Raw genomic sequence first — 12,626 nt, 5'->3', positions numbered from 1 at the left:
CTTGAATGGAATCCAGCAAGCTTTGAGTAATTTGAAGGAGGGCAAGGCCAGCGCAACGAAATATGTCTTCCGAATCGCAGAGACAGAGAGGTTGAGTAAGTAGGGGCCCAGTGCCGTTGGAGGGCAATGTACAAGAGAATACTTGAAGAGACGTACTGATTGTGTCGAACATTTGTAAATCACCCGGCGCGAAAAGTCTCATTGTTAAGGTATTTGGCTCACGGACTGGTATTTGCCGTCAAGCGCACGACCTTTTCAGGGTTGAGGAGACACAAGGGATCTAGTGCGACCTTGAGTCTTCGCATCGTATCGACGCTGTCTTCGCCCAGCTCGTCGACGAGTCTGTCGCGCTTTTCGAGACCGATTCCATGTTCACCGGTGATAGTGCCGTCCATTTCGATTCCTAGTCTTTCCACCTCCAGTACAACCTTCTCAGCCTTCTCTTTTTCGGCTTCGTTGTAGAAGATGGCGGCGTGGACGTTTCCTTTGATGTAGACAATTAGCATAGGACCAATCTTCACTTGATTCCTTTTGAATACTTACCGTCGCCAACATGACCACAACATGCTCCGACTAGTCCACTCTCTTGGATCCTTCGATTCGTAATGTCGATGATATCAGCCAGCCTCGAAATCGGAACCGCATTGTCTGTGCCCACAAACTTGTCGTCGGGGTTTTTCTTCATCGTCATCAAGCTCCATAACATGGTCTTTCGTGCGTGCCAGAACGCATCAGACTCGGCCTCGTCCTTGCCGAATTGGAAACTGAGACACCTTGCTTCCTTTGCCAGTGCACGGACCTGTTGGATCTGTTCACGTACGACAGTCTCGCTCCCAGAGAACTTCAGAAACAGCGAAGGTGCCTCTGCCAAATCTTTTTCGCAGTAACCGGAATTGTTGATGGTCTTCATCGACAGCCCGTCGAGCAGTTCAAGAGCGCCCACGGGCAGACCCTTCTGGACGATCTTGACGGCAGCCTCCACGGCGTCCTGATTAGACGGGAACGCAGCGACCGCCACCCTGACGTTCTCGGGCTTGTTCGTCAATTTCAAAGTAGCCTCCGTAACTAGCCCGAGGGTGCCTTCTGAGCCGACAAACAATCTCGTAAGATCGTAACCAGCTGATGACTTCTTCGGTCGCCTTCTTGTTTTTATCACCGTACCATCGGCCAGGACCACTGTCAGGCCTATCACCCAGTCTTTGACCGTACCATAGCGATACGCAGACGTGCCGGAGCAGCCCTGGGAGATCATACCGCCGATCTGCGCACCTGGGCCTGGGTCCGGAGGGAAGAATAGGCCAGCTTTGCCGAGGATCTCGTTCAATTCGACGTATCCCACACCTGGCTGGACAACGACATCTAGGTCCTTGTCGTGGACTTCAATGACCTTGTTCATGCGTCGAAAGTCGATGCAAACCTCGCCGTGAATTGCAGCGAGTGTGGATTCGAGACTTGTCCCACCCCCAAAACCGATAATGGGAATACGTCGACGATGACAGATCTTCACAATCTGACTGACATCCTCCGTTGTCGTTGGATATACGATGAGGCATGGTCGATCAAGCTCACCGTGAGGAGCAGGTGACCAATCCGTGCTAGATCGTGATATACGAGCATGAAGATTCTCGTCAATGCCGTCCTCGCCCAGGAGAGCGACAAAGTCTGTCTTGGCACCTTGGATATTCTTGTCGGTTAGGTCGTATGACGGGGCAGGGAGGGAAGCCAGCGGTGTTGTAGACGTCGTGCTCTTTGGTGCTGGACCCAGCAATGACAGGCCGTCGGAATAGTACAAGACAGTCAAAACTGCTCCAGTCCCGACGAAGACTCCTCCGAGGAAATGATCAGATCCGTCTGAGGCCTTCTGCTTGGGTCTGGACGCTTCAGATGTCTGTGATACTAGACGTTTGTAGTAGGAGTGTGGTTGACTTTGCAGGGGAGCTGGCCGTCTCAATTGACGTTGAGCGAGAAACCTGAAGACTCTGAGTCGAGTCATAGCTTCGGGACAGATCGTTGTTGAGAATCGTACTCAGAAGAAGCTTCCTAGCCCTCCTCAAGCAAGCTGTTTGTGCTGCTATGACAAGTGTAGAGAATGTAGAGCTGTTCAAATATCGGTGAACTCGATAGGAAGTGGCCTCGGGAGTACAATTTTCCGTATTAGTTGTGATCTGTGAGCAGCGTCAGCTTAAGCTTACGTCCTTAGCCAGAGTTGCTCAAACCCCGCCCATAGCCTCTACTTAACAGGGGCCGCTTACCTGGGTCGGCTACCCTTACCGTAGCTAAGCGTTTGTCTAAGTGCAGCCAAAAACTTGCTTAGGCTCCTTGTTTACCTAAATGCCGATCCTCAGTGGTCCGCTCAGCGCACTTTAAGCCCCGACTCTCTCCAACGTATCCCACAATACAGGCTAAAAGTACCCCCAGTAATGCCTACTGATGCTGGATTAGATTCCTAATCATCTGAACCACTCACCCAAGTCATTTCTCGCCACGAACACATTGAATCCAAACAATATGAGTGCACAGAACGATGTTTCCCGAGGCCTTCAATGCGCTATCGATGCCATCGATGCAGCCAACAACGACTTGCGCGGTCTGAACAAAAGTATTCATGAGCATCCGGAGACAGCTTATCAAGAGTTCTTTGCTGTGGACACAATTTCTTCTTTCCTTCAAGACAAGGGTTTCAAGGTCAACAAGGGTACTTACGACCTAGAAACCTCCTTCACAGCGGAAGTCGGCTCCGGCGATCCCCTGGTCATCATCTGTGTCGAATATGATGCGCTTCCCAACATCGGTCATGCTTGTGGCCATAATTTGATCATGACATCCTCGATCGCTGCATTCCTCGGGGCCGTGAAAGCCTTGCAGACCTGCGGTTTTCCTGGACGGATACGCCTCCTGGGCACCCCTGCTGAGGAAGGAGGTGGAGGTAAAGCGAAGCTGATAGAGGCCGGAGCCTTCAAAGAGGGCGTTGCGGCTGCTATCATGGCCCATCCTTTTGCAGGTCATCAGTTCAAGTCTGAATATACTGGCCTTGCAGGGTTGAAATTGATTGCGTCGCACAAATTCCGCGTCGAATTTCGAGGTAAGGCTGCACATGCCGCTGGAGAACCTTGGAACGGCCTGAATGCCTTGGACGCGGCCGTCGCTGCCTATAATGGCGTGTCCATGCTACGTCAACAGATGAAACCCGACGAACGAGTTCACGGAGTCATTGAAGACGGCGGTACCGTGCCCAATGTGATAACGGCGTATACGAGGATGAACTGGTACGTTCGAGGTCCTACAGTGAAACGCGCAGATGTTCTCCTGGAGAGGGTACAGAATTGCTGCAAAGCAGCTGCTCTTGCCGCTGGATGTGAGGTCAATTTCCTACCGTATGTATCTCTCTCTCTACCCTCTCTCCCTTGTAGCCACTAAACAAATCTCGCAGCTCTCCAACCTACAAAGACCTAAGGGTGAACTTGCCGTTGTGCCAACAGTATGCAGATGACATGGATCGTCTTGGTGAGAAAATCCTTGTCAAGTATGATGAATCATACACAGCCTCGACTGATATGGGCAAGACACCTCACTCTCACAATCTTCTGTACCATGAGAAGCTGACTGCTGGCAGGAAACGTCTCATACGAAGTCCCAAGTTTCCATGGAGCCTTTCCGATACCTACTAAACCGGGTGTTTCCCAACATCATCCCCAATTTGCGGCACATGCTGGAACGGATGAAGCCCACAAAGCCGCTATTAAATGTGGAAAGGGTCTGGCAATGCTAGCCATCCGTGTTTTGACAGACCCAAAATTGGTGCAAGAAGCAAGAAAAGATTTTGAGCTGATGCCCCAAGAGTAATACGGTAACCTTGCTTGGAAAGATCGAAGGTAGTGTATCTAGGGTCCTTAGCTATGACTCTTTTGTTGGACCCGGGCAATGACAACGCTATTGATACATGATAGTATGGTACATTGAAATATTGATACATGGTCGTCAGTCATCATGAAAAACCAAATTCCCTTTGACAGCATCTAGGACAAAAATCAGCTTGAATCACAAGATCTATGTCGATCGGTTGTGTTGGAGGTCTCCGTATGCGTATGGTGGGAAACGAAATGTTTAAACACAAAGACAGTCGGGAATCAGGATGAACAGTCAAACTCACCATCGTTTATTGGCCACGACATTGTTCTCATTTGGATGGCAGGAGACCCAATGCTTGGAGCGCTGCACCTTGATCTTTGGACCACAAGGCTTCAATCCGATCTTTGGCCGTTGGATCCCGGATGACACGTTCTCGAAGGGTTCGTCGCAAGGTTCTCTTGGAGCAGTTGAGGTTGTTCTTCTTGATGATGGCATCCAGGTCGAGACCTTTGATGACAGGCTTCCCTTTCAGAGCCGCCCTTCTCCGGTTGACGTTGACGATCTTACCATCGCCTTTGACAGTGGTGTTCTTGGGAAGATCGGGATGGTCTGTAGCATTGGTGCGAGTAGGACCCTGTCGAGTCTCCTTGGTTTGAGACCGGGTGTGCTTAGCCGGGTGTGTGGCGTATTGTCGTGTCATATTGTTTTCGTTCCGTCTGATGTGAAATTGATGCGACCTTCTGGATGTATGTGTCGAGACCTCCAGGTTTCTTGGGCTTCGTCCCATCTCTACCAGGAGTTATATACCTTTGGAATGCTTCTGACCCTGCTAGAGAATTGTTGATAAATGATGTCATTCTAGGTCTCTTAGCGACCTCCCCTGCGCGACGCCCCCCCTGCTAGCAAGTGACGCGGATCCTACACCTGTACACGTGTGAAAACACATCATTGTCGAAGACGATCAAACAATTCAGGGACCTCAGCGACTTCTTTCAAGACCTTGAGCGACATCTCCCCTGGCACATTGTCCGGTCAACAGCCTCGTTAGCCCCCTACCCTAATGACGTCGCCGACCAGGAGGTCGCCAGGCTTCAATGGCTGGACGTTTACATCGGCGATGATGCCTTGCCAAAATCCTGATTCTCACATCTTCCTGCGATAGTCATTCTCAAAAGAACAAGAATGACATGAGTATCTGATGGACAGTACAAGTCCGAGGAGCCTGAATGAAGCTACGTGTCAAGGGGAACAACTATCGCCTGGTTCGCTTAGAATGGCGTTGATCACTACCCTGGCACGTCCCCGGCCGACCTCATAACAGCGCAGTCATTATCAGCTTTCAAGTGACGACGAGGAATGCCATTAACAGATGGAGCTAGATCGTTGATTGAAATGGGGGCACCCAATGGTTGATGTGCCCTGTACGTACTCTGTACGTTGTGAGTCATGCATGTTGGTTTGGCCTTGTACTACCGGGCCGAACCATTCTTGAGGACACCATCGAAATCCCGGCTACGATTTGGATATGCACCAGCGCAATTGAATTAATGGACGGCCCGAGATGTTTTATCATGCGGACCCTGAGTGGGCTGATGGTGCTTCAAGTACGAATACCTAAACTCCCTCCATCAAGCACTCATTCTCCCACGAGTCCTCGTACGGTCATTCCTAATGCTGAGAGCTTGGTTCAAAAATGTCAATCGCTCCGTGTTGCTTCCAAGGATTCACGTGGGATGGGACCCCTCGAGGGCGAATCGAGAGACTCGCAGACAACGACACATATGTCACTGGCGACAATCCTGTCGCGGCGATACTCATCGTCCACGACCTCTTGGGCTGGACTTTTCCCAATGTGAGGCTCTTGGCCGACCACTACGCCCATGAAGCGGACGTCACGGTCTTTGTGCCGGACTTCTTCAATGGCGAAGTGATGGACTTTGACACGGTCAACAAAGAGCAATGGCACAAGTTGGACATGCAGGGTTTCATGACGAGGCACGGTCGTCAAGCTCGTGAGGCGGAGATTTTCGAGTGTGCTCGAACCCTTCGTTCGCGCTACAAGAAATTAGGGGCCATCGGCTTCTGCTACGGAGGGTGGGCCGTTCATCGGCTGGGTGCGAAGCAACATCAGCCACCCCTGGTGGACTGCATCACGGCCGGACACCCTAGCTTGTTGACCAAACAGGACATTGACGCGGTGGCCGTGCCCGTCCAGATTCTGGCTCCTGAACACGATCCTGTCTACACTCCGGAGCTGAAGATGCACAGTTTTGTGACGATGCAGAAGAGCGGAGTAGCATTTGACTATCAACACTTCCCCGGAGTTGGCCACGCTTGTCTTGTCCGTGGAGATCCGGAGAAGCCGGGAGAATGTGATGCTATGGTCAGAGGGAAGAATGCTGCTGTTTCTTGGTTCCGACAATTCTTGCATGGGGCATGATGATGTTTCATGCACTGTGCAGTTGCACGAGTTGTCGCCGTCCCGGCTGGAAGTCTTGTTACGTGTGATGATGAGTAGTGAATATCAAATGATAAAAAAACCAGGTTGATGATCTGTGCATCCTCCGAGTAGTCGACTTGGGTTCAGTCACAATGTACTCAAACCAGCGTCCACTGGGATGACGGCACCACTTATATGTCTACTCATATCCGATATCAAAAAAACAATCACATCAGCAATCTCCTTGGGCATAGCGGCGTGTACAATGCCATAATCGAAAATCGGTTTCGCCTTGGCCTGTGCTTGAAGATCCATGGTCGAAGGGTCAACCGTATTGAAGATGTTCGTATGTACACCTGTAAACCAATGTCATAGGACAGGTATCAGTTAGAAAGGGCCCCTTGTATCGTGAAATCTGGATCGACAATCAAAAGGTACATTACCTCCTGGGCACACTGCGTTGCATCGAATCTTGTCATCCATGAACCTGAAGGCGATATTCTTGGTCATTCCAACCTGGAAAAATCATCATCTCACATTGTTAGCACAGCATTCCTCATTGACCCATTCGGACCCTTCACCCTCCCTCCTTCGAAGCTCACACCGATCCACTTTTTTTTATGGTGTGCCGACTCACCACTGCATGTTTGGACGCGGTGTATGCGATGCCCGCCGCTGCACCACTGAGCGAGGCAAAACTCCCCATGTTGACGATGCTGCCACCTCCCCGCTGGTTCTTCAACATGAACGGCACGACTTCCCGGGTCAGTCTCGCTGGTGCAGTGACGTTAATCGCAAACATCCTATCCCAGGACTCGTCCTCAAATGTGTCGACGCTGCTGTAATTGTCCATGACGCCAGCGATATTACACAGACCGTCGATCCTGTCTCCGAACGCCTCGCGACATTTTTGGACAATCTGCTTCGGAGCGTCCTTGTCTCTTAGGTCGCACTGCCAGAAGCAAGACTTTTCGTTGTCATTGTCGGCCAGCAGTGAAGCTGGTGCTGGTGCCACGTCACAACCAAACACTTTGGCCCCGAGACTGAGTAGAGCCTCCGCCGTCGTGAAGCCGATCCCGGACGAGGCGCCAGTTACAATCACGACCTGTGCAAACAGTAAATATCAAATTTCGAAGATTCGTTCATTTAGACTTCATATCAGTGGGCATTGGGGCACTGGCTTTCATACCTTGTTCTCGAGGTCGCGCATCGTGACTATCTAGTCGAGTTGAAAACAAGGGTCTGTCTTGCTTTGCCAGGGTCAGTTCAATCTTGCTAGCTTCTTGCAGTCATAATGAAGAACTGATCAAAGGAATTCAACGATCTTATGGCCTCTCAAACACGCCAAGTGAACCCGGGTAGTATTGGGCATATTAGGTCTGACAGATGAATGCATCAACCTACGGAAGATGACAGGAATTGTCCAATGATTGGAGGTGCATCTCATGGCCTCGGGATTTCAGATGCACAATACCTATCTAGGTATGCAAGATTCCCAATCGTGTGCTTGGAGTCCCACCAAAAAAGTGATTCTACTTCCTGTGTGACCAGATGTTGGAAGAGCCATAATTAGCACAAGGATCTTCTTCGGCAAATGCATACCTAGATCACTTGCAACTTTGGTGGTAGTTTGGGAAAGCCTTGTCAGCATGGTAATCTGAAATCTACGATGTGGGAATGCAAGGGGATATACATTTCTCACACCGTCCCTCCCCAGATCTTTTAAGTTGTTATAGGTATGATTGTCCTCTCTTTAACTGGTATGAGTACGAGCATGCGCGGAGTTTTTATAACTCCACGACCAACCATGCCCCTCGCATCTTCATATTCTTCCCGTTTCTAGGGCCCATCATCCGAGAAGAATCGACAACGTCCGCCCCGGAGCGAGATACCTATTGGACATGCGGCCTACAGCGTACGTACGAGTACTTTCTCCAGTAACTGATGTTTCGAGTCGAGATCAGCGTTTATTGTGGTGATGACATTTACACGGAGATGAGACTGGGGGACGTATGTAAGGTCTCCCAGATCCGGAGTCGGGACTTCGGGGCTACTTAATCTGAGAAATGCCTACCGTGACCATGAACCGAGAAATCCCATCTTTTTTGATTACTCAAGGTCATTAAGCAAGGGCTTCCCGCGTCCTTTGAAAAATCTGGGGATCCTGCGGATCAAGGGCAATGACACACGCTAAGACTTGAACGCCATGTCCAACTGGGAGGCCTTAGGTGGGTACCTGGCAACGTCGAAGACTCGGCCTTCGGGTCGCTCTTAACTTCCCGTACCTAAGAACCGTGGATGCCCAGTCTTTAGGGTCGATCAGCATCACTGTATATGAAAAGGCCTGAATCCTCGGAGGCATCTCTGTCTACACTGAGGACATCTGGCCAATCTACAAGTCTCAAGTTCCCAAGTCAGGAAGAAGAAATCCGTTGCAAAAAGATGACGACCACTACCACCAGCACCACCACAACCAACACCTTGACGATCAAGGCCCAGCCTCCCGTTGAGGTCTCGAAATACCCCAAACTCGACGCCAAACAGGCCGGCCATCTGCGCCATTTCCACAATCTGGTCTCTCAGATTGACGGCGAGTGGAACCATTTCGGCTCCCTCGAAGCTCAGCAGGAATGGGACGATGCGTATCGATACCAGTTGGCCACGATGGCGTACGCCACAGGTCTCGCGCACTACCATCGCCTCCCGGCGATGAGGACCGCCTTCAAGACCCTCCTGCGCCGCATCATCCACAAGATGCTCCGCCGTGAAGTCTGGGGATACTGGTTCAGCACGAGCCTGGGCGGGAAACTTCTCGACCCCGACCTGAAAGAGCTTCGGAAGCCTTGGGCTGACCCCGTCATCAAAGAGAATATCATGTACTCGGGACACCTTCTCTTGATGACCAGTCTGTACGCCATGCTCTTCGACGATGACGAGTTCGAGAAAGAGGGCAGCCTGACCTTCAATTGGAATCCGCTATTCTTCGGCATGGGACCAGAAAAATTCTCGTACGACAATCGAAGCTTGCAAAAGGTCATCTTCCAGCAGATGGAGGAGAACGATTGGGTCGGGGTGTGCTGTGAACCGAACGCGGTGTTTGTGGTTTGTAACCAGTTCCCGGTAAGTTTCTTTTTACCTAGTTCCGGTCTGCCTCTTATTAAGGTGATCGGTCGCTGACTGAGAGGGGGCTAGATCATCGCCATGAGGTATAATGATAGCCGGGATGGAACGAACAATGTCCAGGGTGTTCTTGAAAAGTACGAAGCATCTCTTATCAAAAAGGGCATGCTGAACGATTCCGGACTGTATCCGAGCTTCTTTGCGTTGAAACAACGATCAACTCGGCCAGCCAGACAAGGCGCTCATACTGCTTGGTGATTCCTGACATTGTTCCCTTTGTATTCTTTTTCCCACTAACGTATCAAAAGGGCAAACGCATACATGAACACCTGGAACTCGGAAAAGGTTCATTCCTTGTATGAGAGTCAAGTTCTAGGGTTCTTGACCACTGTCGGCGGAAAGACTCGACTCTTACCTACTCGCGTCTCCAGCGCGTTTCGGCATCTCGTCCTAGAAAAGGGCGAAGACCCCGACAGCGAAGAGACACTGCGGAAAGCTCGTGAGATGTCACCTCAATTTGTCAGTCCTGCTTTCCCCTTCGAGGCGGTCAACTGGAACGGGTTCGCGCAGATGCTCTCGGAGCTGGGGAAAGATAAGGAACTTGATGACTTGCTCGAGTATGCGGACTCTCGTCTAAACCCGACATGGGAGAATGGTGGCCTATATTATCCGCGCAACGATGCGGTCATGGACGAGGATGGAAACTTGGTTCACATGGAGCCACACTCGGGCAACTCTGGGATTGGGTATTCTCGACTGAATGTCAAGGACGGGCAGAAGATGATGTGGGAACAGCCTTGGACGCGCGAGATACTGGCGAAGAGACCCTTTGTAGACGACGTTGGCTTCGCCGACGGGGTGGATTTCCTTCGAGGTGCTTGGGATGCCGAGGCCCATGCAATGGTCGTCACTTTGAAGAGTTGGACCGGACAAGACACTGAAGTTTCGTTCTCCGTCAAGAATCTCGAGAGAGGGGATTGGGCTGTTTATGTCAATGGTGAATTGCAGCAGACGACGACGGTCAAAGGTTCGGAGAGTGTAGGTGTGACGGTCACCGCAGGGAACGATGAGGTCGATGTCGTTGTTTCGCAGATTTGAGCCATTTGAAAAGTGAGAACGGGGGGTTTTCTGCAGTGAATATATACATTGAAGCTTCTGGTCCAGAGAAGACCCGGGGGCTAAGATTTAATTCCATTTCAATTCCCATTGACGGTGAGCGTGTCGCACTTTGATGGAGTTGCTTCGTTCTGAGCATCTCCAGCTCCAGTCAACGCATCTGGGAGATCCTGAGGTTAGCAAAAGCTCTCACCGGGCGAAGAACAAAAATGTAGACTCCTGAAGCATGTCGAGCAGACAGCCTCGGCCAGGAAAGATAGAGAACGATTCTTGACGGCGCCACGAACTAAGAACTGTGCTGTACCGAGTATGTAGGCTAGCATTGATTCATTGGCAGCAATAATGCACCCTGCAGGACTAAAGACCAGGAACCATATGCAAGGGCCCCAGGCCAGCACAAAACATTCCGTGGTAGATCGAGAAGGGGGTCAATGATACCCGAGTAGAAGATCGAGGATTTTACCTCTCTGATCCTACATTACGACAAGATGGCTCAAAGATGGGACAATCTACCCGAGATATAGTATCTTATCTACCGATGGGTACTCGTATGAGTACAAACTCAGTATCAATAATTCAATATCTGAGAAAAGTAAAGCGGTGCGGCTCCATAGGTATCTCTGTACTGGGGTGTTGAAGAAGAGCTGGGGAGCATGGAGCAGCTTCAGGTCTCTGCGCGGGAGCTTCGGGACTCACTCAGTACCTTTTCCACGTCTTCTTTCAGTGGAGCAACCGAGGCAAGGTACCTGTCTCTCTACGTAATGGTCGCCGAGAAGGGAGAGGGGGGGGGGCCTGTTAGAGGACAGTAGCTACCTATCTTACACGCCCGTCGACAGCGAAGGGGGGGGCCTTGGATAGTCTGGTCTGGTACACTAAAAGGAAAGACCAGCGCCTACTGGATTATCCACCCACTGTCTTACTGTTGTCTTTTCATTATCGTCCAAAGGCCTAAAGATAGGCATCGATACTCCGTAGGTACTCCGTACAGTAGCGATCACCGGCCTGGGGTGCAGTGCCTCTTTTTTCTCCCATGTCACTACTGTTGAGTTCCATCGACAGCTATTACTCGTACTCGCCAGGTCATTCCATTCTTACATACAAATCACCGCGGTCACTTTTCTCATCTACTCAATATGTAACACCGCATGCAGATCTAAAAAGATCAAAAAACAACACCAGTGGGCAGCTCAATGATTCGACGGGCTTCGTAACTTCCAGTCTCTCTCACTCGCTGGCGGAGGCGCAGGTGATGATGGCATGCAAGTCTAGACGAGAGAGAGAGTAATGCACCTACTACTCGTAAGTGTCCAACCGATGGGCTTCGATAGGTTCATCCACCAACGCCACGTTTGACGCTGATCCTTGTCTAGCCAACCCATCATGTTCCATCGACCAGGATTTTTAGTTGCGAAGAACCAGGATGTTCTATCAACTCCGTACTGTTTGTCTTTGGACATGTTCTCCCCCACCCCCCTCCCCAAAAGACCAACCAAATCGGTTGCATCCGGACTGCGTCACTTCTGTACAAGACCTTTGGCCCTTTTTTTTCCCCCTTCGATATTACGACTACAACTGGGCGTTTGCCAGGGGACTCGTAATGCCCAAGACATGTTCCTCTCTAGTTATTCAACTCGTAAGAAGTGACCGTACGAGAAGCCTATTCCGCAGTATTCTACAAAGAAACCGTTCCTCTGTCCACCTTGAAAACTCCACATGGGTCTCATTTTCCATGCCGTTCCGAGGCTTCCATACAGTAACCATTTAGCACTCGGTGCCTAAAGCTCACCACCGTTTAGCGTTCCCATTCCAAAGCTATCTTGACGCCACCTTGAATACTCGCTCATGACTCTCGATGCCTATTGTACCATGGACGCACGCGGGAGATCTGCATTTCGACCTGTGAACTGCTGCTCTCGGGGCCACATGCTTCAGAAGAGACCCAGAGAACCTCCGTGCCAGGTTCGAACTACTCGTAGTAACATACAATACTAATCCAGCCCGGCCCTGGCCGAATTGACTAGCTTGGACTTTGCTAACCTTGCCACCTGTACCTCACATTTTTGGTGGGGACCACTATTTCTGTAGTACCTACAGTACAATA

At 50.7% G+C, this 12,626-nt stretch overlaps 4 protein-coding genes across 4 annotated transcripts; 3 read left to right on the top strand and 1 right to left on the bottom strand.

Annotated features, from left to right (window-relative positions):
- Positions 1-2,508: 2,508 nt before the first annotated feature.
- PV06_05804 (uncharacterized protein) lies at positions 2,509-3,843 on the top strand (the record flags this gene model as incomplete). The annotated part of the gene is made up of 3 exons (XM_016406852.1): positions 2,509-3,374; positions 3,431-3,558; positions 3,614-3,843. The coding sequence occupies 3 exons, from the start codon at positions 2,509-2,511 to the stop codon at positions 3,841-3,843; spliced, it is 1,224 nt and encodes a 407-aa protein (XP_016262456.1).
- Positions 3,844-5,336: 1,493 nt separating this feature from the next.
- On the top strand, positions 5,337-6,289 carry PV06_05803 (uncharacterized protein; the record flags this gene model as incomplete). Its single annotated transcript, XM_016406851.1, has 1 exon — positions 5,337-6,289. The coding sequence occupies exon 1, from the start codon at positions 5,543-5,545 to the stop codon at positions 6,287-6,289; it is 747 nt and encodes a 248-aa protein (XP_016262455.1). The 5' UTR covers positions 5,337-5,542.
- A 147-nt stretch (positions 6,290-6,436) lies between these two features.
- On the bottom strand, positions 6,437-7,499 carry PV06_05802 (uncharacterized protein; the record flags this gene model as incomplete). Its single annotated transcript, XM_016406850.1, has 4 exons — positions 6,437-6,645; positions 6,733-6,805; positions 6,927-7,394; positions 7,479-7,499. 4 exons carry the CDS (start codon positions 7,497-7,499, stop codon positions 6,437-6,439), a joined length of 771 nt encoding a protein of 256 aa, XP_016262454.1.
- Positions 7,500-8,731: 1,232 nt separating this feature from the next.
- Positions 8,732-10,507, top strand: PV06_05801 (uncharacterized protein; the record flags this gene model as incomplete). Its single annotated transcript, XM_016406849.1, has 3 exons — positions 8,732-9,409; positions 9,482-9,663; positions 9,718-10,507. 3 exons carry the CDS (start codon positions 8,732-8,734, stop codon positions 10,505-10,507), a joined length of 1,650 nt encoding a protein of 549 aa, XP_016262453.1.
- Positions 10,508-12,626: the final 2,119 nt, after the last annotated feature.

Source organism: Exophiala oligosperma (genome assembly GCF_000835515.1).
Source record: "Exophiala oligosperma strain CBS 72588 unplaced genomic scaffold supercont1.5, whole genome shotgun sequence".
Taxonomy (NCBI): Eukaryota; Fungi; Ascomycota; class Eurotiomycetes; order Chaetothyriales; family Herpotrichiellaceae; genus Exophiala; species Exophiala oligosperma.
The sequence above is the reverse complement of the archived record's forward strand: the minus strand, read 5'-3'. Positions and strand labels throughout refer to the sequence as shown.